Source organism: Crinia signifera, chromosome 3 (genome assembly GCF_055691185.1).
Source record: "Crinia signifera chromosome 3, ASM5569118v1, whole genome shotgun sequence".
Taxonomy (NCBI): Eukaryota; Metazoa; Chordata; class Amphibia; order Anura; family Myobatrachidae; genus Crinia; species Crinia signifera.
This window is the reverse complement of record NC_139219.1, coordinates 283,808,364-283,832,304: the sequence shown is the minus strand read 5'-3', so window position 1 is coordinate 283,832,304 and position 23,941 is coordinate 283,808,364. Positions and strand designations below refer to the sequence as shown.

The 23,941-nt window shown below is 43.6% G+C and overlaps 1 protein-coding gene across 1 annotated transcript in view; it reads right to left on the bottom strand.

Moving 5' to 3' along the window:
* Nucleotides 1-23,711, bottom strand: part of DAW1 (dynein assembly factor with WD repeats 1) — a 67,201-nt gene extending 43,490 nt beyond the window's left edge. The window contains exons 1-4 of the mRNA XM_083178313.1: nucleotides 23,571-23,711; nucleotides 7,228-7,300; nucleotides 3,790-3,934; nucleotides 1,520-1,578 (exon numbers count right to left, since the gene is read on the bottom strand). Of these exons, the coding sequence (XP_083034439.1) occupies nucleotides 1,520-1,578; nucleotides 3,790-3,934; nucleotides 7,228-7,300; nucleotides 23,571-23,691 (398 nt within the window). The 5' untranslated portion in view covers nucleotides 23,692-23,711. The remainder of the gene's footprint in view (nucleotides 1-1,519; nucleotides 1,579-3,789; nucleotides 3,935-7,227; nucleotides 7,301-23,570) is intronic.
* Nucleotides 23,712-23,941: the final 230 nt, after the last annotated feature.

Below are 23,941 nucleotides of genomic sequence, written 5' to 3'. Positions count from 1 at the left end.
GACTGCCCGGTCCCTTTTCTCCTAGACTCTTGCAATATTTGCTGCACAAGCATGCAGAATTATATGCCCCACCTCTGCTGTGTGAAACCAAAAGTGGTGGGACTGAGACCTTAAGGCCAGTAGTGATCATTCACTCTAGTGTAAGAAAAGAGGTTTCACACTTATCTTGAAATCTCCTCCAGATGGCATGAGACAATATACTGTGGACATCACACCGAGAGAGAGCTGAGGCTCTGACTACAGGTGATTGTTGCAGTTGGCTGCTTATCAGCTTTGTCCTACTTTTCTCTCTTGACACAATCACCAATGGTTTCTAGTTTATTATTAGCAAAGCCATCAATGGTCAACTCTATAGAACCCCAAGATATCTGCAGACAGAGCACACATCAAGCAATAACACTCACAATATAAAGGGTGAGACGAAAAGCAGGATCCACAACATATTCAAGTCAAGAGATCCAAGTCAAAGCAGGAGAGTAGAACCAAGCCCGATGATGGAAGTTCTTGCTTTCGTATCTAAACCAAAGGTCACTACAGCAAGGGGTGACTTGCTGAGAAGTGTGAGGCCACACATACCAGAATAAGTCATGTTCTGCAGCAGGCACCAGTGCTGTGAAATGCTGGAGAATGGCTTGTGCTGCTCCAATTTGCCCACTGGTTGAGAAAAGGAGGAAAACTCCCACCAAGGCTCCCAAATGAAAGGGATAGCATAGAAGGCTCTGCTCAGGGGTCTGATGCAGCCCCAAAAAATGGCAAATTTAGAGGTCAGGTCCTAGGCACAACATTATCTGTTATTCCTCCATTGACCCCTCACCAGTTCAAGTTAAAAAAATTGTTGTAAAAAAAAAAAAAATCACATTGCCTGGCAGGGTTCCTCCCCCCAATAGCTCAGATCTATAGGGGGGTATTTAATTAGCCCCTAGCATTTTTCACCCGAAAAAAATGGCTTTAAGCAAGATTTTTGACCAATGGTCATTTCTGGGCTATAGATTGAAAGCCATTGAAAAATGTCTAATTTTCGTGCGATAACACATGGGATCCAGGATAAGTATCGAGATCCAATGTGTTATTGTGGCTCGAAGGACTGCCTATTGGGGAGATTATGCTTCACATACCTGAGGCACATGAAGCGTAATCCCCAATAAGAGCTGACTAATTTGAAACAGATGATGGCAAATACAAAAGAACCTGAGCGTGGCCCTCTAGGATGCCCCACACACTGTAAGTTTTCCTCCAGGGCACTTTGGCAATATGAAATTATTTTTTCTCAAACATCAAATATGTTAAAACAAATAGACCAACCTATCATTTCATTACATTGAAACAGCCGTTTTAATATATAACATCGTCTGTTACCAACTACAGCACAAGTGCATCTGTGAGCAACTGCTATGATATTACAGTGACTGGCAAGATACTTGTCTGTGCTATGCCCACTACAAATACTATAGATGCCGCTAGAAGTGTGAAGCATCAGCAATCTCTAACATTGGAATAAACTCTCAGCAGATCTGCTTACCTGGAACCGGATTTGTTGAAAGCCACATTGGTAAGCGGCAATATGTGCGCTCTGAGTACCTGGAAGTAGGGAACACAGCTTGTTAGGCCAACACTGACAGTCAGGCAATCTTCAGGTGATCAATTGCAACAAAATCTTCTTGTGTACACAAACGTAACAAACAGGGTGTGGTGTAGAAGATCTACTGTAAACAGGTAGACCGTCATGACTCCACTTCATATGGAAAACATGCATTAGGTTGCCAGGGTCAAAAGGCAGACAACAGATTAGGTCAACAGGTACAGTAGGTTGACAGGGTCAATAGGTTGACGCAAAAATGGATGACAAGATTTTTTTCCCCTATGTTTAACCATATGTGACCTCCAGGCTACTATTTCCATTTGTAGTTCATGTGGAAACCCCCAAAAGGATGTGTCGGCCATAGTCAAGTTGACCTAATGCATGTCCTTCATATGGTGTTGACCTATTGACTAATGACGTATTCATTGGAGCCCATATAAGTACTGTGATAAAAGATGACTGGACATGACCAGTGCCAGCATCTGCATGAAGAAGGCCTCATTGAGGAAAAAACTGAAATGCTAAATACACAGTGAATTGCGTAACACTCATTCCAATGGTGTAGCATTATAGGGGTGCCGGATGACTGACAATCCGGATTCCGATGATCAGTACATCGGAATCCCGGCTGTTTAAATGCCCAAAAGTCGGGATCCTGACTGACAGGGGCTATTCTACCTCGTATGGGTGCATGACCCCCAAAGAGAGAGATTAGAACCTGTGGCGAGTGTAGCAAGCCACCGAGCCAGTGGCGTGTGCAATGAGCTTGCAAGGGGCTTCTTTGCGCTCGCCCCCCCTTGTCAGAGCACCAGCAGTCGGGATACCGATGGTCATACTGCCATACCACACCTACATTCTAGACCCGGTGGAAGTAATGACATCCTCTTTGTGGTAACTTCAGCAATAAGCTGGGTGAGTGCACGTGGAATGAAAGACACATACTGCATATATTTTACTTTAATGAACGCTAGTGATTTACAGCTATATTTATTTTAGGAAGAAGATCCTTAATTTCAAGGCAAAAGGACATTTTTTATAGCACATGGTGATCACAGACAATAAGTGCTGGTACATCGTTTGAATGATGAAAAAAATCTCTTTCTATTATGGGTGCCAATTAATAAGTGCTGCAGAATATGCAGGTGGGAACTTCAATTTCCTCTCTCCATTCATTTTTTCCCTTCCAAATTTGTATCACCAGAAAACTGGGGCTGCAGCAGCTATACCAAAAACCCAGAAGAAAGCAGCTCTAGGTACCTGCAAAGCAACCTTGTGTTGGCAGCAACTACTCTCCTACAAATAGTGTGCAGTTTATAGAGTGGAACCAGTAGGAATAGTCAGTAGTGAAACGCACGTTGCAGTTAGGGGACCCTAAGGCCGGATGCACACGACAGCAACGGCCATTCTGACCAGTAGAGATTGGGCGTACAGTACACATGTGAAGGGCAGAATTTCTAATAAGAATTACAAATATAATATATGGATTTATAATATTCCCGTTTCTCATTTACAAATATTTAAGATATTTAGAGAAAGGGATGAGATCGGTGCTTGTAGGGCCTGATTCAGATTCATACTCATATCCAATGTTTGGCATAGAGGGCCTTATTCTGGTTCACTCTTAGAGGAAATTCCTTCTCAAATGGACAACACCATGTGCACTGCAGGTGGGGCAGATGTAACATGTGCAGAAAGAATTAGATTTGGGTGACTTATTTTGTTTCTGTGCAGGGAAAATACAAACTGCTTTATTTTTACACTGCAATAGAGATCTCACCCCACCCAAATCTAATTCTCTCTGCACAAATAACATCCCCCCCCCTGCAGTGCACATGGTTTTGCCCATTTGAGAAGGAATTTGAATCTGTGAGTGAACCAGAATAAGGCCCATAGTCTTACCTTAGCCACAGAATAATTAATATAGGCAGGTGTGTGTGTGTGTGTGACTTTGCAATCCCAAATGCTTGCTTAGTGTGCTGGAGTCTACTGCTCATGCACAGGCCTCTGGGAAAATGGGGGCTATTTGGCGCACCTACAACTGGATGTGGACACATCTGTATACAGGATAATTGCTCTTTTTTAAAATCTTTCTATATACCAAGCTGGAGAGAGGACATTTGCTCAATTTAAGTTGACTCATCCCTATTTTGTGTCAATTTTCCAATCAAAGTCCTAGGTAACGTCAGTGAGACTGAGCTGAGAGTACTGACCTTGAATAGATAAAACTTGTGGTGATCTTGCTGCCCGATCTTCTCTTGTAGCCTCAGTATGAGATGCTTTACTTGCTGGGTGCGGGAGGCTGTGATTAGAGGCTCAGCTTTCTGTATTTCACCTACTAGCAGGTCCACATCAGTCCTATAATACAAAAGCCAGACATTACTAACACGTCTATAATTACTAAATGCCATGTATGTCTCTTCCTGACCTGAACAATACATATCTTCAATGTCTGAATGAAGATTTAAAAAAAAAAATCAAATTACCATAGTAATATTCTTCATTTATCAAAATTAACCCTAGAATGTCTGTGTGCGCGTGTACATGTGGTAGGGAATATAGATTGTAAGCTCCACTGGGGCAGGGACTGATGTGAATGTTCAAATATTCTCTGTAAAGCGCTGCGGAATATGTGTGCACTATATAAGAAACTGTTGATAAAATACTGTACACTATGTCGACATGAGAATGCCAATATGGTCATAATGTAAACACTGACCATGTCAATATACAACATTAGGGCAATGATGAAATGTTGATATGTTAGAATGTGGAGATATTGGGCCTTGAAAGAAGCAGTGATAGTGCTGCAGTAGTGATCAGACCTGCATAGTAGTGATCAGACTTGCGTAGTAGTACTGCAGTAGTGATCAGACTTGCGTAGTAGTACTGCAGTAGTGATCAAACTTGCGTAGTAGTACTGCAGTAGTGATCATACTTGCGTAGTAGTACTGCAATAGTGATCAGACTTGCGTAGTAGTATTGCAATTGTGATCAGACTTGCGTAGTTGTGCTGCAATAGTGATCAGACCTGTGTAGTAGTGCTGCAGTAGTGATCCAACTTGCGTATTAGTACTGCAGTAGTGATCAGACTTGACTAGTCGTGCTGCATTAGTAATCAGACTTGCATAGTCGTGCTGAAGTAGTGATCAGACCTGCATAGTCGTACTGCAGTATTGATCAGACCTGCACAGTAGTGCTGCAGTAGTGATCAGACCTGCATAGTAGTGCTGCAGTAGTGATCAGACCTGCATAGTAGTGCTGCAGTAGTGATCAGACCTGCATAGTAGTGCTGCAGTAGTGATCAGACCTGCATAGTAGTGCTGCAGTAGTGATCAGACTTGCATAGTCGTGCTGAAGTAGTGATCAGACCTGCATAGTCGTACTGCAGTATTGATCAGACCTGCACAGTAATGCTGCAGTAGTGATCAGACCTGCATAGTAGTGCTGCAGTAGTGATCAGACCTGCATAGTAGTGCTGCAGTAGTGATCAGACTTGCGTAGTTGTGCTGTAGTAGTGATCAAACTTGCGTATTAGTACTGCAGTAGTGATCAGACTTGACTAGTCATGCTGCATTAGTGATCAGACTTGCATAGTCATGCTGAAGTAGTGATCAGACCTGCGTAGTAGTGCAGCAGTAGTGATCAGACCTGCATAGTAGTGCTGCAGTAGTGATCAGACTTGCGTAGTAGTACTGCAGTAGTGATCAGACTTGCGTAGTAGTACTGCAGTAGTGATCTGGCTTGCGTAGTAGTACTGCAATAGTGATCAGACTTGCGTAGTAGTACTGCAATAGTGATCAGACTTGTGTAGTAGTATTGCAATTGTGATCAGACTTGCGTAGTTGTGCTGCAGTAGTGATCAGACTTGTGTAGTAGTGCTGCAGTAGTGATCCAACTTGCGTATTAGTACTGCAGTAGTGATCAAACTTGACTAGTCGTGCTGCATTAGTGATCAGACTTGCATAATCGTGCTGAAGTAGTGATCAGACCTGCATAGTCGTACTGCAGTATTGATCAGACCTGCACAGTAGTGCTGCAGTAGTGATCAGACCTGCATAGTAGTGCTGCAGTAGTGATCAGACCTGCATAGTAGTGCTGCAGTAGTGATCAGACCTGCATAGTAGTGCTGCAGTAGTGATCAGACCTGCATAGTAGTGCTGCAGTAGTGATCAGACCTGCGTAGTAGTGCTGCAGTAGTGATCAAACTTGCATAGTAGTGCTGTAGTAGTGATCAAACTTGCGTATTAGTACTGCAGTAGTGATCAGACTTGACTAGTCATGTTGCATTAGTGATCAGACTTGCATAGTCGTGCTGAAGTAGTGATAAGACCTGTGTAGTTGTGCTGAAGTAGTGATAAGACCTGCGTAGTAGTGCTGCAGTAGTGATCAGACCTGCATATTAGTGCTGCAGTAGTGATCAGACATGTGTAGTAGTGCAGCAGTAATGACCAGACCTGCATAGTAGTGCTGCAGTAGTGATCAGACTTGTGTAGTAGTGCAGCAGTAATGATCAGACCTGCATAGTAGTGCTGCAGTAGTGATCAGACCTGTATAGTAGTGATCAAACTTGTGTATTAGTACTGCAGTAGTGATCAGACTTGACTAGTCATGCTGCATTAGTGATCAGACTTGCATAGTCATGCTGAAGTAGTGATCAGACCTGCATAGTAGTGCAGCAGTAGTGATCAGACCTGCATAGTAGTGCTGCAGTAGTAATCAGACCTGCATAGTAGTGCTGCAGTAGTGATCAGCAGCACCCATGGGAGACACGCAAACCAGCCAAAATAAAGGCCAGTAAATCTCCATGTAACTACCGAGATAATGGCCAAGAAATCTCTGTGCATCCATGGAAATCAACATTAATGTTGACATGTAGAAATCTTAGCAATGATAACATCATAACTGTCCCCAGTATATAAATGTCAACACTGTAAATATTAGCCTAACTACGTCCTGATTCAGAGTTACATGCAAACCCAATGGTTTGTATACAACTATGACGGTGGGCAGTCAAGTGCATTGCTCCATAAGCCGCAGTTTGATTGACAGAATGCAGCCATTTGGGATGTGGAGGGGGACAGTGCTGGAAACCACCTGTGTTGTCCCCATTTACTGGGAGTATTGAGGCCATGTCCGCTTCTTCTGACACACATTACTGGAGTCAGAAGCCTGAGCAGCCCCTCCATCCTGCGCAAGCTTACTTGCCGATGTTCATGCAAGGGATCATGCTATGCCTGCGGACACAGCAGGGGATAACACAGGCATGCAGGAGGCATCTATATGTACATGAGACGCTACCTATGGCACTAGCATATGTATGCATAGTAGCTGCATCTAAAGATGCCACTACTGTTACTGCATTTGTCTATGAATCGGGACCCACATCCTGCCCTCACCTGACTTCCCAGCACCCACTTACAATACAACTTCTCCAGCAAACAAAGTTATCAGTTCCTTTCCCATTAGGGCTCACTGACAACTATGAGCTACTGATGAGAACCACAGTGGGGGCACCCAACCATGTGCTACACTAAGAGCTTCTTGGTTACAGTCGGAGGCCCATGGCAATAACCAACCCCCTGTTACTAATGTTGTAGCTATATCAGCTGTGTCAGGTTATGTGAAGCTGGGCTGGAACAGCTACTCACTTGGGAGAGAGTTCCAGTAAATCAATGGACTTGGTCTTCAGCTCGCCTCCTTTTTCATATTCCAAAATAATACCTGTAGGGAAAAAAAACCCAAATAATGAAGATCCTTCTATACAATTGAATCAGAGCCAATGGGGTACATTTATTAAGATGGGATGCTGCCCATAGCAACCAATCAGACTCTACTTATTATTTATGTATCACCTTCTAGAAGATAGAATCTGATTGGTTGCAATGGGCAACATCCTCTATCTTCAATAGAACCCCAACTTAGTAAATGCACCCCAATAAACCAACTGCTAGTCTGATGAGTGGAAATGTTGTCTAAGAATCGAGGATGTTGAAAACAAGAGACTCACCCAGCCTGTCTCATGGTAATTATGGCTACTGGAAAGCTATTGATATTCAGCAGAAAACAGGGCAATAGCCTAGAATTCATGTAATGTTTTGTCAGCGGTTTTCCAGTTTTCAGCTTTATATCTTTATAAACTGTATCCAATGAATCGTGTGTCGATTCTGAAATGCAGAATCAATATTATACATTCCAGATAATTAGTGATTGTAAAGAACTGTACAGCTGCAAAGAAGTTGGGAGTCCCCCCAGTCTGACAGAATAGCGTCTATTCAGAGGCGCAGAGAGCAAAAACGGGCGTGTGGACCTCATTTGCATATGCCGTGCCCTCATTTACATGAGCCATGCCCCCTTTTCGGGCGCTCGTGCGGCGAGTGTCCCTATTCTTGATAGGGTAAAGTTGGGAGGTATAGAACCACTGCTCTAGCAGATCGAAGCATAAATAGACTTGATGCTGGAGTAAGCCCTGGGAGGCGGTGGCCATGCAAAAGAGCTTAATGGCTGCCGTCCCAGGGTGAAGGTGCAGAAAAACAAATGATTACATCAATGGGTGTTTTGTGGTTATTTTAACCCCTTACCGCCGCAGCCTGTTTTTGTCTTCCTGACAGAGCCCTTTTTTTCAAATCTGACATGTATCACTTTATGTGGGGATAACTTTTTATTGCTTTTACTTATCCCAGTGATTTTGAGACTGTTTTCTCGTGACACATTGTACTTTAAGGTAGTGGTAAATTTTGGTCGATACAGTCTGTGTTTTTTTGTGAAAAATACCAAAATGTCGTAAATTTTTTTATAAATTTAGCAATTTGCAAAATGTTACATTTTCTGCTTGTGAGACAAATAATCATACCACTCAAAATAGTTAATAACTAACAAAGACCATATGTCTACTTTATGTTGCCATCATTATTTCAACCTCCTTTTAATTTTTTTGGACACTAGGAGGCTTAAAATATGAATAGCAAATTCTCAAATTTTCAAGAAAATTTCAAACACTGATTTTTTTAGGGACCAGTTCAGTTCTGATGTGACTTTGAGGGACTTGTATGTGAGATACCCCCATAAATGATGCCATTTCAAAAACTGCACCCCTCACAGTATTCAAAACAGCATTTTGGAAGTTTGTTAACCCTTTAGGTGTTTCACAGGAATTAAAACAAAGTGTAGGTGAAATTTCAAAATTTCATTTTTTTTGCAGATTTTCAATTTTAATACATTTTTCTAAGGAACACAGTAGATTTTACTAGAGAAATGTGACTAAAAATTGATTCCCCCAATTCTTTTGTTTTCATAAATATCCTATATGTGGCCCTAGTGTGCACGTTGACCAAACCACAGGCTTCATAATAGAAGGAGCACCTACTTGATTTTGGAGCCTCCTTTTTATGAGATTATTTTTTAGGCACCATGTAGGTTTCTAGGCACCATAAAATGCTAAAAGTTAGGAACCCCCCCACAAGTGACCCCATTTTGCAAACTACACCCCTCAGGGAATTCATCTAGGGGTATAGTGTACATTTCAAACCCCCAGGGGTTTCACCAATTTTGGTACAACTGGGCTGTGAAAATGAAAAATTACATTTTTTTACACAAAAATGCAGTTCTGGCTCAAAATTTTTCATTTTCACAAGGAATGAAGGAGACAAAGCACCCCAAAATCTGTGCCGCAATTTCTCCCGAGTACGGCAATGCCTCATATGTGACCAAAAAATACCATTTGGGTGCATGGCAGGACTCAGAAGGGAAGGAGTGATATTTGGATTTTGCAGCACAGATTCTGGTGGAATGAATGGTGGGTGCTATGTCGCATTAGCAAGACCCCCGAAGCACCAATACAGTGGAACCCCCCCACAAGTGACCCCATTTTGCAAACTACACCCCTCAGGGAATTCATCTAGGGGTATAGTGTACATTTCAAACCCCCAGGGGTTTCACCAATTTTGGTACAACTGGGCTGTGAAAATGAAAAATTACATTTTTTTTACACAAAAATGCAGTTCTGGCTCAAAATTTTTCATTTTCACAAGGAATGAAGGAGACAAAGCACCCCAAAATCTGTGCCGCAATTTCTCCTGAGTACGGCAATGCCTCATATGTGACCAAAAAATACCATTTGGGTGCATGGCAGGACTCAGAAGGGAAGGAGTGATATTTGGATTTTGCAGCACAGATTCTGGTGGAATGAATGGTGGGTGCTATGTCGCATTAGCAAGACCCCCGAAGCACCAATACAGTGGAACCCCCCCACAAGTGACCCCATTTTGCAAACTACACCCCTCAGGGAATTCATCTTGGGGTATAGTGTACATTTCAAACCCCCAGGGGTTTCACCAATTTTGGTACAACTGGGCTGTGAAAATGAAAAATTAAATTTTTTTACACAAAAATGCAGTTCTGGCTCAAAATTTTTCATTTTCACAAGGAATGAAGGAGACAAAGCACCCCAAAATCTGTGCCGCAATTTCTCCCGAGTACGGCAATGCCTCATATGTGACCAAAAAATACCATTTGGGTGCATGGCAGGACTCAGAAGGGAAGGAGTGATATTTGGATTTTGCAGCACAGATTCTGGTGGAATGAATGGTGGGTGCTATGTCGCATTAGCAAGACCCCCGAAGCACCAATACAGTGGAACCCCCCCACAAGTGACCCCATTTTGCAAACTACACCCCTCAGGGAATTCATCTAGGGGTATAGTGTACATTTCAAACCCCCAGGGGTTTCACCAATTTTGGTACAACTGGGCTGTGAAAATGAAAAATTACATTTTTTTACACAAAAATGCAGTTCTGGCTCAAAATTTTTCATTTTCACAAGGAATGAAGGAGACAAAGCACCCCAAAATCTGTGCCGCAATTTCTCCTGAGTACGGCAATGCCTCATATGTGACCAAAAAATACCATTTGGGTGCATGGCAGGACTCAGAAGGGAAGGAGTGATATTTGGATTTTGCAGCACAGATTCTGGTGGAATGAATGGTGGGTGCTATGTCGCATTAGCAAGACCCCCGAAGCACCAATACAGTGGAACCCCCCCACAAGTGACCCCATTTTGCAAACTACACCCCTCAGGGAATTCATCTTGGGGTATAGTGTACATTTCAAACCCCCAGGGGTTTCACCAATTTTGGTACAACTGGGCTGTGAAAATGAAAAATTAAATTTTTTTACACAAAAATGCAGTTCTGGCTCAAAATTTTTCATTTTCACAAGGAATGAAGGAGACAAAGCACCCCAAAATCTGTGCCGCAATTTCTCCCGAGTACGGCAATGCCTCATATGTGACCAAAAAATACCATTTGGGTGCATGGCAGGACTCAGAAGGGAAGGAGTGATATTTGGATTTTGCAGCACAGATTCTGGTGGAATGAATGGTGGGTGCTATGTCGCATTAGCAAGACCCCCGAAGCACCAATACAGTGGAACCCCCCCACAAGTGACCCCATTTTGCAAACTACACCCCTCAGGGAATTCATCTAGGGGTATAGTGTACATTTCAAACCCCCAGGGGTTTCACCAATTTTGGTACAACTGGGCTGTGAAAATGAAAAATTACATTTTTTTACACAAAAATGCAGTTCTGGCTCAAAAATTTTCATTTTCACAAGGAATGAAGGAGACAAAGCACCCCAAAATCTGTGCCGCAATTTCTCCCGAGTACGGCAATGCCTCATATGTGACCAAAAAATACCATTTGGGTGCATGGCAGGACTCAGAAGGGAAGGAGTGATATTTGGATTTTGCAGCACAGATTCTGGTGGAATGAATGGTGGGTGCTATGTCGCATTAGCAAGACCCCCGAAGCACCAATACAGTGGAACCCCCCCCCACAAGTGACCCCATTTTGCAAACTACACCCCTCAGGGAATTCATCTTGGGGTATAGTGTACATTTCAAACCCCCAGGGGTTTCACCAATTTTGGTACAACTGGGCTGTGAAAATGAAAAATTACATTTTTTTACACAAAAATGCAGTTCTGGCTCAAAATTTTTCATTTTCACAAAGAATGAAGGAGACAAAGCACCCCAAAATCTGTGCCGCAATTTCTCCCGAGTACGGCAATGCCTCATATGTGACCAAAAAATACCATTTGGGTGCATGGCAGGACTCAGAAGGGAAGGAGTGATATTTGGATTTTGCAGCACAGATTCTGGTGGAATGAATGGTGGGTGCTATGTCGCATTAGCAAGACCCCCGAAGCACCAATACAGTGGAACCCCCCCACAAGTGACCCCATTTTGCAAACTACACCCCTCAGGGAATTCATCTAGGGGTATAGTGTACATTTCAAACCCCCAGGGTTTTCACCAATTTTGGTACAACTGGGCTGTGAAAATGAAAAATTAAATTTTTTTACACAAAAATGCAGTTCTGGCTCAAAATTTTTCATTTTCACAAGGAATGAAGGAGACAAAGCACCCCAAAATCTGTGCCGCAATTTCTCCCGAGTACGGCAATGCCTCATATGTGACCAAAAAATACCATTTGGGTGCATGGCAGGACTCAGAAGGGAAGGAGTGATATTTGGATTTTGCAGCACAGATTCTGGTGGAATGAATGGTGGGTGCTATGTCGCATTAGCAAGACCCCCGAAGCACCAATACAGTGGAACCCCCCCACAAGTGACCCCATTTTGCAAACTACACCCCTCAGGGAATTCATCTTGGGGTATAGTGTACATTTCAAACCCCCAGGGGTTTCACCAATTTTGGTACAACTGGGCTGTGAAAATGAAAAATTACATTTTTTTACACAAAAATGCAGTTCTGGCTCAAAATTTTTCATTTTCACAAGGAATGAAGGAGACAAAGCACCCCAAAATCTGTGCCGCAATTTCTCCCGAGTACGGCAATGCCTCATATGTGACCAAAAAATACCATTTGGGTGCATGGCAGGACTCAGAAGGGAAGGAGTGATATTTGGATTTTGCAGCACAGATTCTGGTGGAATGAATGGTGGGTGCTATGTCGCATTAGCAAGACCCCCGAAGCACCAATACAGTGGAACCCCCCCCCCACAAGTGACCCCATTTTGCAAACTACACCCCTCAGGGAATTCATCTTGGGGTATAGTGTACATTTCAAACCCCCAGGGGTTTCACCAATTTTGGTACAACTGGGCTGTGAAAATGAAAAATTACATTTTTTTACACAAAAATGCAGTTCTGGCTCAAAATTTTTCATTTTCACAAAGAATGAAGGAGACAAAGCACCCCAAAATCTGTGCCGCAATTTCTCCCGAGTACGGCAATGCCTCATATGTGACCAAAAAATACCATTTGGGTGCATGGCAGGACTCAGAAGGGAAGGAGTGATATTTGGATTTTGCAGCACAGATTCTGGTGGAATGAATGGTGGGTGCTATGTCGCATTAGCAAGACCCCCGAAGCACCAATACAGTGGAACCCCCCCACAAGTGACCCCATTTTGCAAACTACACCCCTCAGGGAATTCATCTAGGGGTATAGTGTACATTTCAAACCCCCAGGGGTTTCACCAATTTTGGTACAACTGGGCTGTGAAAATGAAAAATTACATTTTTTTACACAAAAATGCAGTTCTGGCTCAAAATTTTTCATTTTCACAAGGAATGAAGGAGACAAAGCACCCCAAAATCTGTGCCGCAATTTCTCCCGAGTACGGCAATGCCTCATATGTGACCAAAAAATACCATTTGGGTGCATGGCAGGACTCAGAAGGGAAGGAGTGATATTTGGATTTTGCAGCACAGATTCTGGTGGAATGAATGGTGGGTGCTATGTCGCATTAGCAAGACCCCCGAAGCACCAATACAGTGGAACCCCCCCCCACAAGTGACCCCATTTTGCAAACTACACCCCTCAGGGAATTCATCTTGGGGTATAGTGTACATTTCAAACCCCCAGGGGTTTCACCAATTTTGGTACAACTGGGCTGTGAAAATGAAAAATTACATTTTTTTACACAAAAATGCAGTTCTGGCTCAAAATTTTTCATTTTCACAAAGAATGAAGGAGACAAAGCACCCCAAAATCTGTGCCGCAATTTCTCCCGAGTACGGCAATGCCTCATATGTGACCAAAAAATACCATTTGGGTGCATGGCAGGACTCAGAAGGGAAGGAGTGATATTTGGATTTTGCAGCACAGATTCTGGTGGAATGAATGGTGGGTGCTATGTCGCATTAGCAAGACCCCCGAAGCACCAATACAGTGGAACCCCCCCACAAGTGACCCCATTTTGCAAACTACACCCCTCAGGGAATTCATCTAGGGGTATAGTGTACATTTCAAACCCCCAGGGTTTTCACCAATTTTGGTACAACTGGGCTGTGAAAATGAAAAATTAAATTTTTTTACACAAAAATGCAGTTCTGGCTCAAAATTTTTCATTTTCACAAGGAATGAAGGAGACAAAGCACCCCAAAATCTGTGCCGCAATTTCTCCCGAGTACGGCAATGCCTCATATGTGACCAAAAAATACCATTTGGGTGCATGGCAGGACTCAGAAGGGAAGGAGTGATATTTGGATTTTGCAGCACAGATTCTGGTGGAATGAATGGTGGGTGCTATGTCGCATTAGCAAGACCCCCGAAGCACCAATACAGTGGAACCCCCCCACAAGTGACCCCATTTTGCAAACTACACCCCTCAGGGAATTCATCTTGGGGTATAGTGTACATTTCAAACCCCCAGGGGTTTCACCAATTTTGGTACAACTGGGCTGTGAAAATGAAAAATTACATTTTTTTACACAAAAATGCAGTTCTGGCTCAAAATTTTTCATTTTCACAAGGAATGAAGGAGACAAAGCACCCCAAAATCTGTGCCGCAATTTCTCCCGAGTACGGCAATGCCTCATATGTGACCAAAAAATACCATTTGGGTGCATGGCAGGACTCAGAAGGGAAGGAGTGATATTTGGATTTTGCAGCACAGATTCTGGTGGAATGAATGGTGGGTGCTATGTCGCATTAGCAAGACCCCCGAAGCACCAATACAGTGGAACCCCCCCCCCCACAAGTGACCCCATTTTGCAAACTACACCCCTCAGGGAATTCATCTTGGGGTATAGTGTACATTTCAAACCCCCAGGGGTTTCACCAATTTTGGTACAACTGGGCTGTGAAAATGAAAAATTACATTTTTTTACACAAAAATGCAGTTCTGGCTCAAAATTTTTCATTTTCACAAAGAATGAAGGAGACAAAGCACCCCAAAATCTGTGCCGCAATTTCTCCCGAGTACGGCAATGCCTCATATGTGACCAAAAAATACCATTTGGGTGCATGGCAGGACTCAGAAGGGAAGGAGTGATATTTGGATTTTGCAGCACAGATTCTGGTGGAATGAATGGTGGGTGCTATGTCGCATTAGCAAGACCCCCGAAGCACCAATACAGTGGAACCCCCCCACAAGTGACCCCATTTTGCAAACTACACCCCTCAGGGAATTCATCTAGGGGTATAGTGTACATTTCAAACCCCCAGGGGTTTCACCAATTTTGGTACAACTGGGCTGTGAAAATGAAAAATTACATTTTTTTACACAAAAATGCAGTTCTGGCTCAAAATTTTTCATTTTTACAAGGAATGAAGGAGACAAAGCACCCCAAAATCTGTGCCGCAATTTCTCCCGAGTACAGCAATGCCTCATATGTGACCAAAAAATACCATTTGGGTGCATGGCAGGACTCAGAAGGGAAGGAGTGATATTTGGATTTTGCAGCACAGATTCTGGTGGAATGAATGGTGGGTGCTATGTCGCATTAGCAAGACCCCCGAAGCACCAATACAGTGGAACCCCCCCACAAGTGACCCCATTTTGCAAACTACACCCCTCAGGGAATTCATCTAGGGGTATAGTGTACATTTCAAACCCCCAGGGGTTTCACCAATTTTGGTACAACTGGGCTGTGAAAATGAAAAATTACATTTTTTTACACAAAAATGCAGTTCTGGCTCAAAATTTGTCATTTTCACAAGGAATGAAGGAGACAAAGCACCCCAAAATCTGTGCCACAATTTCTCCCGAGTACGGCAATGCCTCATATGTGACCAAAAAATACCATTTGGGTGCATGGCAGGACTCAGAAGGGAAGGAGTGATATTTGGATTTTGCAGCACAGATTCTGGTGGAATGAATGGTGGGTGCTATGTCGCATTAGCAAGACCCCCGAAGCACGGTGAAATGATGAACCTAATAATCCATAGATGTGTGGTATATTTTAAAACACTCCTTCATACATAGGCCGGGTTTGTCGGGGCAAGTTTCACAGTGGAAAATAGTTTGCTTTCTTATTCCCTTTTTATAGCAAACTTTGCACCTTTTTTGTGTCCTGCCTTTTTTTCCAGTGGAGGGGATTTCGTTAGGAAAATGCTGCCCTGATACAATACGGGGGCCAGTACTAGAAGTACTGGGGCCAGTACTAGAAGTACTGGGGCCCTCTGCCTGCTGGTTCCCAAATATTAGGCCCTTTATGACTTCCTCTTGAAAGTGCATAAATGTCCCCGTCTGGCTGGTAGAACGGAATAGTACGTAAGCGTTATACAGTGCCATCTGGATGATATACACGGCCAGCTTCTTATACCATATTTTTGTTTTCCGCAGGGCACTGTACGGCTTCAGTACCTGATCTGAAAGATCCACTCCGCCCATGTACTTATTGTAATCTAGGATACAAATAGGTTTTGAGGTGTGGGTACTGGTACCTCGTACAGGGACGGAGGTGGTACTGTCTCCGTGAATTGTTGTCAGTATAAGGACATTTCTCTTGTCCTTATATTTGACCAACAACATATTTTCGGTGGATTGTGCCCTGCTTTCACCCTTTCTCAGTAATTGGGCAACGTGCGTTTTTGGGAGGCCTCTTTGGTTCTTGCGCACAGTACCGCAAGCTGCTGTACCTCTTGAACCAAGGGCCTTAAACAGGGGGATGCTGGTGTAAAAGTTATCCACATAGAGGTGATAACCCTTATCCAGGAAGGGGTGCACTAAATCCCAGACAATCTTTCCACTAACACCTACGAGGGAGGGGGGGGCATTCTGGCGGTTCAATTCTTGTGTCCTTCCCTTCATATACCCTAAACCTGTGGGTGTACCCTGAGGTACTTTCGCACAGCTTATACATTTTTATGCCATACCTTGCCCTCTTATTGGGAAGGTACTGGCGGAATTTAACCCTTCCTTTAAAATGTATAAGTGACTCGTCTACACAAATGAATTTTTCGGGGATGTACAACTCAGCAAATTTGGCACTGAAATGATCAATGACCGGCCTGACTTTGAATAGCCGGTCAAAGGTGGGATCATCTCTGGGTGGGCACTGTGCATTATCGTTGTAATGCAAAAATTTAAGGATCGTCTCAAAACGAGTCCGGGTCATGGCCATACGATGAAGTGGGGTGCTGTACAGAACATCTGTACTCCAATATTGTCTAATTTCTGGCTTTTTAACTATGCCCATATGTAACACCAGACCCCAAAACGTCATCATCTCTACTGCATCTACAGGGGTCCACCTAGCAAATGATGACGTGGGGTTTTGAGCAATAAACTGCTGGGCATATAAATTACTTTGGTCCACCATTAAATTTATAAAATCATCAGAGAAAAATACTTTGAAAAAGTCAATTTCTTTGAGGCCTGTAGTATCAAATTGGATTCCTGGGTTGGCCAAAAACTCAGGAACCTGGGGCTCAAAATTGTCTGGTGGTGGGGTCCATACGGGATCAATCATTTGGGGGGGGTCTCAGCTGCTCTACGGGGGCGTCTTTGAGGGGGTCCCTCATCACTAGAGGAGGAAGCGGAGCTTAAGACGAATGCAAATTCATCGCTTACATCACTGGCTGTGTCAGTGTCAGAGGCAATAACAGCATATGCCTCCTCCGCTGAAAACAGTCTTTGGGATGATTGGGACATTTTTATTATTTTTGTGTTTGTGTAAGTGTAGTGTTTCAACACGTGTATAGTGTAGGGGGGGTACAAACTTTATTTCAACACGGGGGGGGGGTATGTAGTGTGTATGTAGTGTTTTAACACGTGTAAGTGCACTTAAGGGGCAGCAGCTTCAAGGCAGCTTTTGGTACAACCTTGAAGGGGTTAAAAGAAAAAAAAAAAAGCTCATGCGCCAAAAATTTAGCACATATGTTGGTCAGTAACGTCCGTCACTGATCAGCGCTCAGCGGCCACAGGACACCCACAAAATCACCATGGGTGTAAACATTTTTTAAAAAAAAGACCCCACAGCACCCTCCAAAAAATTTTTTTTTTAAAACTTCTGATCAGTCAAAGGCAACAGGAATTTGATTAAAAAAAAAAAAAAATTAGATCAACCCTGTGCCAAAAATGCTGATCAGTGATGTACGTCACTGATCAGCGCTCAGCGGCCACAGGACACCCACAAAATCACTGTGGGTGTAAAATTTTTTTTAAAAAAAAGACCCCACAGCACCCTCAAAAAAAATAAAATAAAATGCTGATCAGTCAAAGGCAACAGGAATTTGATCCCAAAAAAAAAATTTGATCAACCCTGTGCCAAAAATGCTGATCAGTGATGTACGTCACTGATCAGCGCTCAGCGGCCACAGGACACCCACAAAATCACCGTGGGTGTAAAAAAAATAAAAAAAAAGACCCCACAGCACCCTCCCAAAAATTTTTTTTTTTTTTAAACTGCTGATCAGTGATGCAACACTGATTAGCAGTGAGGGGCAGCAGGCGCACAACTTTTGGTGCAACCTGACGGGGTATATATAAAAAAAAAAAAACCTGCACCCCAAAAAAGTTGCTGATCAGTTAATTTATACTGATCAGCACAAAAGGGGGGCGGCAGGGGGCAGCAGAGACAAAATTATATTACACAATGACGCTGCAGCAGCTGCAGCACAAAATTATATTACACAATGACGCTGCAGCAGCAGCACAACCAGGAAGCACCAGGAAGCACCAGCAGCAGGCAGCACGGATGCCACCACACCACCAACGCTGATCAGGTCAGTATAAGAGGACAGATGGGCACGGAGACTGCTCTGCACGCTGTTCCTGACCGGAATGGCGGCTGCAGGGCTGTCTCCGTTATTTTCTCTGAGGTGTAATGGCTGTGATTGGTCCGTCGGTCCGACGGACCAATCACAGCCTTGGGGGCAGGTGGGGTGAGGTGGAGTGACCACCAGTGACCCCTTTACACCCGGTGGTGATTGGTGCTGTACTTAACAGCACCAATCACCACCGTTCCTTGTGTTACCGAGCGCCGTTATTCGCCGGTACACAGAAAACGCTGCAATTGGCTGTTCACATTTGAACAGCCAATCGCAGCGATCGCCGATGGGGGGGGGGGGGGCATCGCTGCCCCCCCTGGGCAATGAGGGAAGATGTCTGCTGTCAGGGACAGCAGCCATCTCCCCTCTGTCACTGCGTCTATAGACGCGGTGACACTTTAAATGCATGACGTACATTTATGCCATGCGTCGGGAAGTACATCCCGACCATGACGTAAATGTACGTCAAATGTCGGGAAGGGGTTAATATTGCCATTTGCAGGAGGACTATAGGTACCAGCAAGCCCTTAATGGCCCACATGCTGATACTTGTGGTTCTCCACATACCAGCATGTGGGGCAGGCTCGCTGGGACCTGTAGTCCCACTGTATAGGACAATATTACTTAATGCACAAGCTATCAACCCCGCACCCACCACCCACGGGTGCTGGGGATAGTCAAGGGCTTCAGCACAGGCCTGGGGTGTCCTTTAGAGGGGAGACCCCTTTATTGGAAGGATCCCCACCTCGCCCAGAACTCACGGCCTGAGCAGACTAGTTAGGTTGGGTAATGCTTTGGCCATGGGAACGCGTCAAGTTCCTAAAATACAGGGGATCCCTACTACTATTTTCCAACGTATTTTGGGAACCAGGGCCGGCTCCGAGAGCCCAGTGCTGGTTCTTAAATTGCAGGGGGATCCTCTCTCAGTTTTCCTGCCAAAAACAGCATCCTGCTAAAATGCAATGTGGGCCCAAGCCTTAAACCCGGGTCGTCCTCTGTATAATGCTCTGGCTAAATATTTGGTCACTAACAGGAAAATACAAAGGTGGGATTTCCAAACTGTCTGAGGCGCAACTGATCCAGATGGTATTCGGACCGTCAGTGGTTTCAGTCTATTTCTCCACGTATACAAGTCCTCTCCGTGTGTGTTTTTGGAAAGTAAACCAGAGAAAAACCACTGATTAGATGAAAATCAGAAACAAAAACAAATTCACCAATGGGACAAAGTAGAAAAAATCAGGGTGAGCGTACCCCTACTCACAATGTGAGTGGCACTGTATGGGCACGTAGCGTGTACTTTTCCCGCTAGGCTCTTCTTTCTCTATTTTCTCCCTTTGCTCCAAGTGGTGTGTAAATCATGAAAGAAGAAATAGGACAATAATGTGTAAATCCGTTTACTCTTAAGTGTTTGTGAAGAATTGGTGAAACAAGCAATTTGTGGGCGCACCTCACTCACCCGATCTCAGGGGGAGGTACACGTATAAAGGTATCTTTTACAGTGAAGCCAAGCTTAAAACACAATACCATGGTGAAAAAATGGGCGTACCCCACTCACGGTAAAGGTAGATTGGGTATATGCCCGTAGCAGGTTCTTTGTGTCTCCTTTTTTAATGTGATGATCAGGAATTTTTCTCCGCAGTGTAGATATAAAAGATAAATAAACATAAACAATGTGTAGTCTCGTCCTGACCCGTGTGCATATATATATGAGTGTTCTACAAGAGAACTATGGAGGTGGTGTGCACAAATCGTACCAAGACTCACTCTTAAAGAATTTTCATAGTGTGTATAAAGGTTTCTTTGTGTGAGGTTTAGTTATAGAAGATTCCTTCACCAAGACCAAAGTGAAAAAGGGTTTTCTTTACCCAGAGGCAGCAATGATTGTGAATAGTGATGGCGTACCAGACTTACGGGTTGGTAAGTCTTTACACTCCCGTAGCGTTTTCGTTTTGGGCCTGTATTCTTAATCTCACTGAGAAGGCCTCATCCAGTTTTATAACCAGTACGTAGAGGGTAAGACAAAGAAAAAGAAGTGTCTCAATGTTCTTTTTCAAAAGAAGGGCCACTAATTTACCATACTTGTTCCAGTAACCATGAAAAAACCGTATCCTTTTAAAACTATTTATTCTTTAGCAAAAAGTTTTTAAAAGTCCTCCATCCCGATGATGGTCAGACACCACATAACAGGGAAAAAAGCCAGTACACAGTGACCCACAATGGTCATATAGAAAAACAATTTTTTAAAAACATGCAAGACATCAAAAAAAATAAAAACGGAATAAAATACATACATCCAATGAAGGGTAGATGGCTGCTCACTCTCCACACTCACACAAAGAAACCTTTATACACTTTATGAAAATTCTTTAAGAGTGAGTCTTGGTACGATTTGTGCACACCACCTCCACAGTTCTCTTGTAGAACACTCATATATATATGCACACGGGTCAGGACGAGACTACACATTGTTTATGTTTATTTATCTTTTATATCTACACTGCGGAGAAAAATTCCTGATCATCACATTAAAAAAGGAGACACAAAGAACCTGCTACGGGCATATACCCAATCTACCTTTACCGTGAGTGGGGTACACCCATTTTTTCATCATTGTATTGTGTTTTAAGCTTGGCTTCACTGTAAAAGATACCTTTATACGTGTACCTCCCCCTGAGATCAGGTGAGTGAGGTGCGCCCACAAATTGCTTGTTTCACCAATTCTTCACAAACACTCAAGAGTAAACGGATTTACACATTATTGTCCTATTTCTTCTTTCATGATTTACACACCACTTGGAGCAAAGGGAGAAAATAGAGAAAGAAGAGCCTAGCGGGAACATACAGTGCCACTCACATTGTGAGTAGGGGTACGCTCACCCTGATTTTTTCTACTTTGCCCCATTGGTGAATTTGTTTTTGTTTCTGAATTTCATCTAATCAGTGGTTTTTCCCCTATTTACTTTCCAAAAACACACACGGAGAGGACTTGTATACGTGGAGAAATAGACTGAATCCACTGACGGTCCGAATACCATCTGGATCAGTTGCGCCTCAGACAGTTTGGAAATCCCACCTTTGTATTTTCCTGTTAGTGTTTCTGGTTGTTGGGTGATAACCAAGGGATAGTACGAACTAGAGGAAGCAGAGCGCCAAATAGGGGTTTTATCCTATACCATTTTGTCTTAAATATTTGGTCACAACTGCTGTATGAAAACATGCAAAAGCAGGAGAAGGCGTATTAATTAGATAGGCACCTCCTGCCAGCTTCTACCATCAGCTGTATGCACATCTCTGTATCAGGTACAGTGCTAGCATACACTATCTCAGAAACCAACGTGGAAGATAACATTCCTGCAGTATGTTTTATCTAACAGTGACCCCCAATGTAACAAATATAGGGGCAGATGTATTAATCTTGGATTAAGTGAAAGGTGATGAAGCATCAGCCAATCAGCATCTGTCCTTTTGAAAATCGAGGGGCCCATATACTACTGATCGCATAAACAATGCGATCTGGGTGGCAACTTCCCACCCAGGATCGCATTGTAATATGCGATCCTATCATCGGGATATATGTTTGTACAGATGCAGGGCCCTGTCCCATCTCTGCGATCTGCTGTATCAGGGGGTCTGCGCTGACCTCCAGCTGAGCATACTGCACTGCCGGCAATGTGGTGTGTAGCCCATTGGCTATAATGGGCTACCGCCATCTCTGAATGGAGGTAGTTGATGCGATGCTGCCCGATATTGGTACATGGGGCACCATCGCATACCCCAAAGAAACCTATGCAGGACAGCAGGAATTGCAGCAGGTATCATTGATTCTTCCTGTGGTCCCCCCCATAATACATTCCGGAGGGACCCAATATTTGATGGCTAACCACCCCCAAAACAGGTATTTTTGGGGAATTAGGAGCAACTATTAAAAAACAAAGGGGCCTCTGAGTCTGAAACTTGACAGGAGCTGATTGGCTGGTGCGTTATCATCACCTTTGCACGTTATCACTACTCTATAACTTCACCAGGCTTAATACATCTGCCCCTTTGTTCCAAACGTATCAAATTTCTTTAATATTTTTGAGAGAAAAAAAGTTATCAAAATGTAACTGGAGCCAATAAGAAATGAGCTTTCTCCTGCAGCGCAAAACATTTGGGGCTTATTTATCAATCATTATTTGCGGGCTATTCCCTGGGTATCCGGAATAAGGATCAGAACTGCAGTCTCCCATTTTTGATCATAAAAGCAGCCCCCATAAGTTCATGGGAGGCTTTTTGTCCATTTACCAAACTCAAGAATGCAATCTTAAGATGGTGTTAGCCATTCACGAGAGATAAGCTCCATGCACACTAAACCCCGATGGCACGGCTGCCATTAACCAGGACCTCACTCGTCTGTACATGTTCAGATGAGAGAGGGAGTCATTAACGATGCTCGGGAGCATGCATCGTTAACGATATATATTCGTGTACACACTAGAAGGGTTCTGCATGCAATTGAGGAAACACACTAGGCAATAAAAATGATTTGTTGTTCTGAAATGGTAAATCATTCTGATATCATCCTAGTGTCAGGAGAGGGATCAATAGGAACCCTGCCTTGCAATTACCATTGTGCATGCATGATCATCAGACAACGTATGCACAGTAGTCCGCAAGGAACCAAAATGAGTAGTGAAGGGATCGCTAATGTGAGATCAGTTATTTTTGGAGCCCCCATCCCTGGGAATATATTTAAATACATTCGGAATAATCATAATTTCTTACTAACGCCAAGAGCGGTAATTATAAATATTCCTCTCTCACCCTTCTCATCCACTATGTCCCTCTCTCCCTGCTCTAACCCCAACCTGTTTCTCCATCACTCCTCCTCTCTCTCGCTCTCTCTCAAAAAATGCATGACTTACATTGACACTGCAATACAGAACACAGATCTCTCGTACTGTATAACACCCCAGACGCAAGCACTCTTCTCACCTGGCGGAAAATACCGCAGCAGAAACCGCTTCAGCCGCATGTTGCGTTCAGTCTTCCAGGTGCTGCCGTTACCATGGATATACACACAACATTCACAGTGCGCAGGCGCAGGCGGGAGCATCCCTGGGTAGGGGGCGCGGCTTGTGGTACGGATCTCTGGCTGTGTGCGGCTCGCAGAGTTGCTGGTTACCATAGAAACCGCTCGGCGCATTCTGTGTAAACTATTGTACTAATTTGCGGAAGATAGTAAGAGGAAACTGAGATGTTCCCACAAATAACGAGAAGTGAATTAAATACGGGTTATGTTTCAGTATTGTGCAAATTCGCATTCTATTCAAATCAATAACATTTCTGCCGCACGTTTTTGCTAT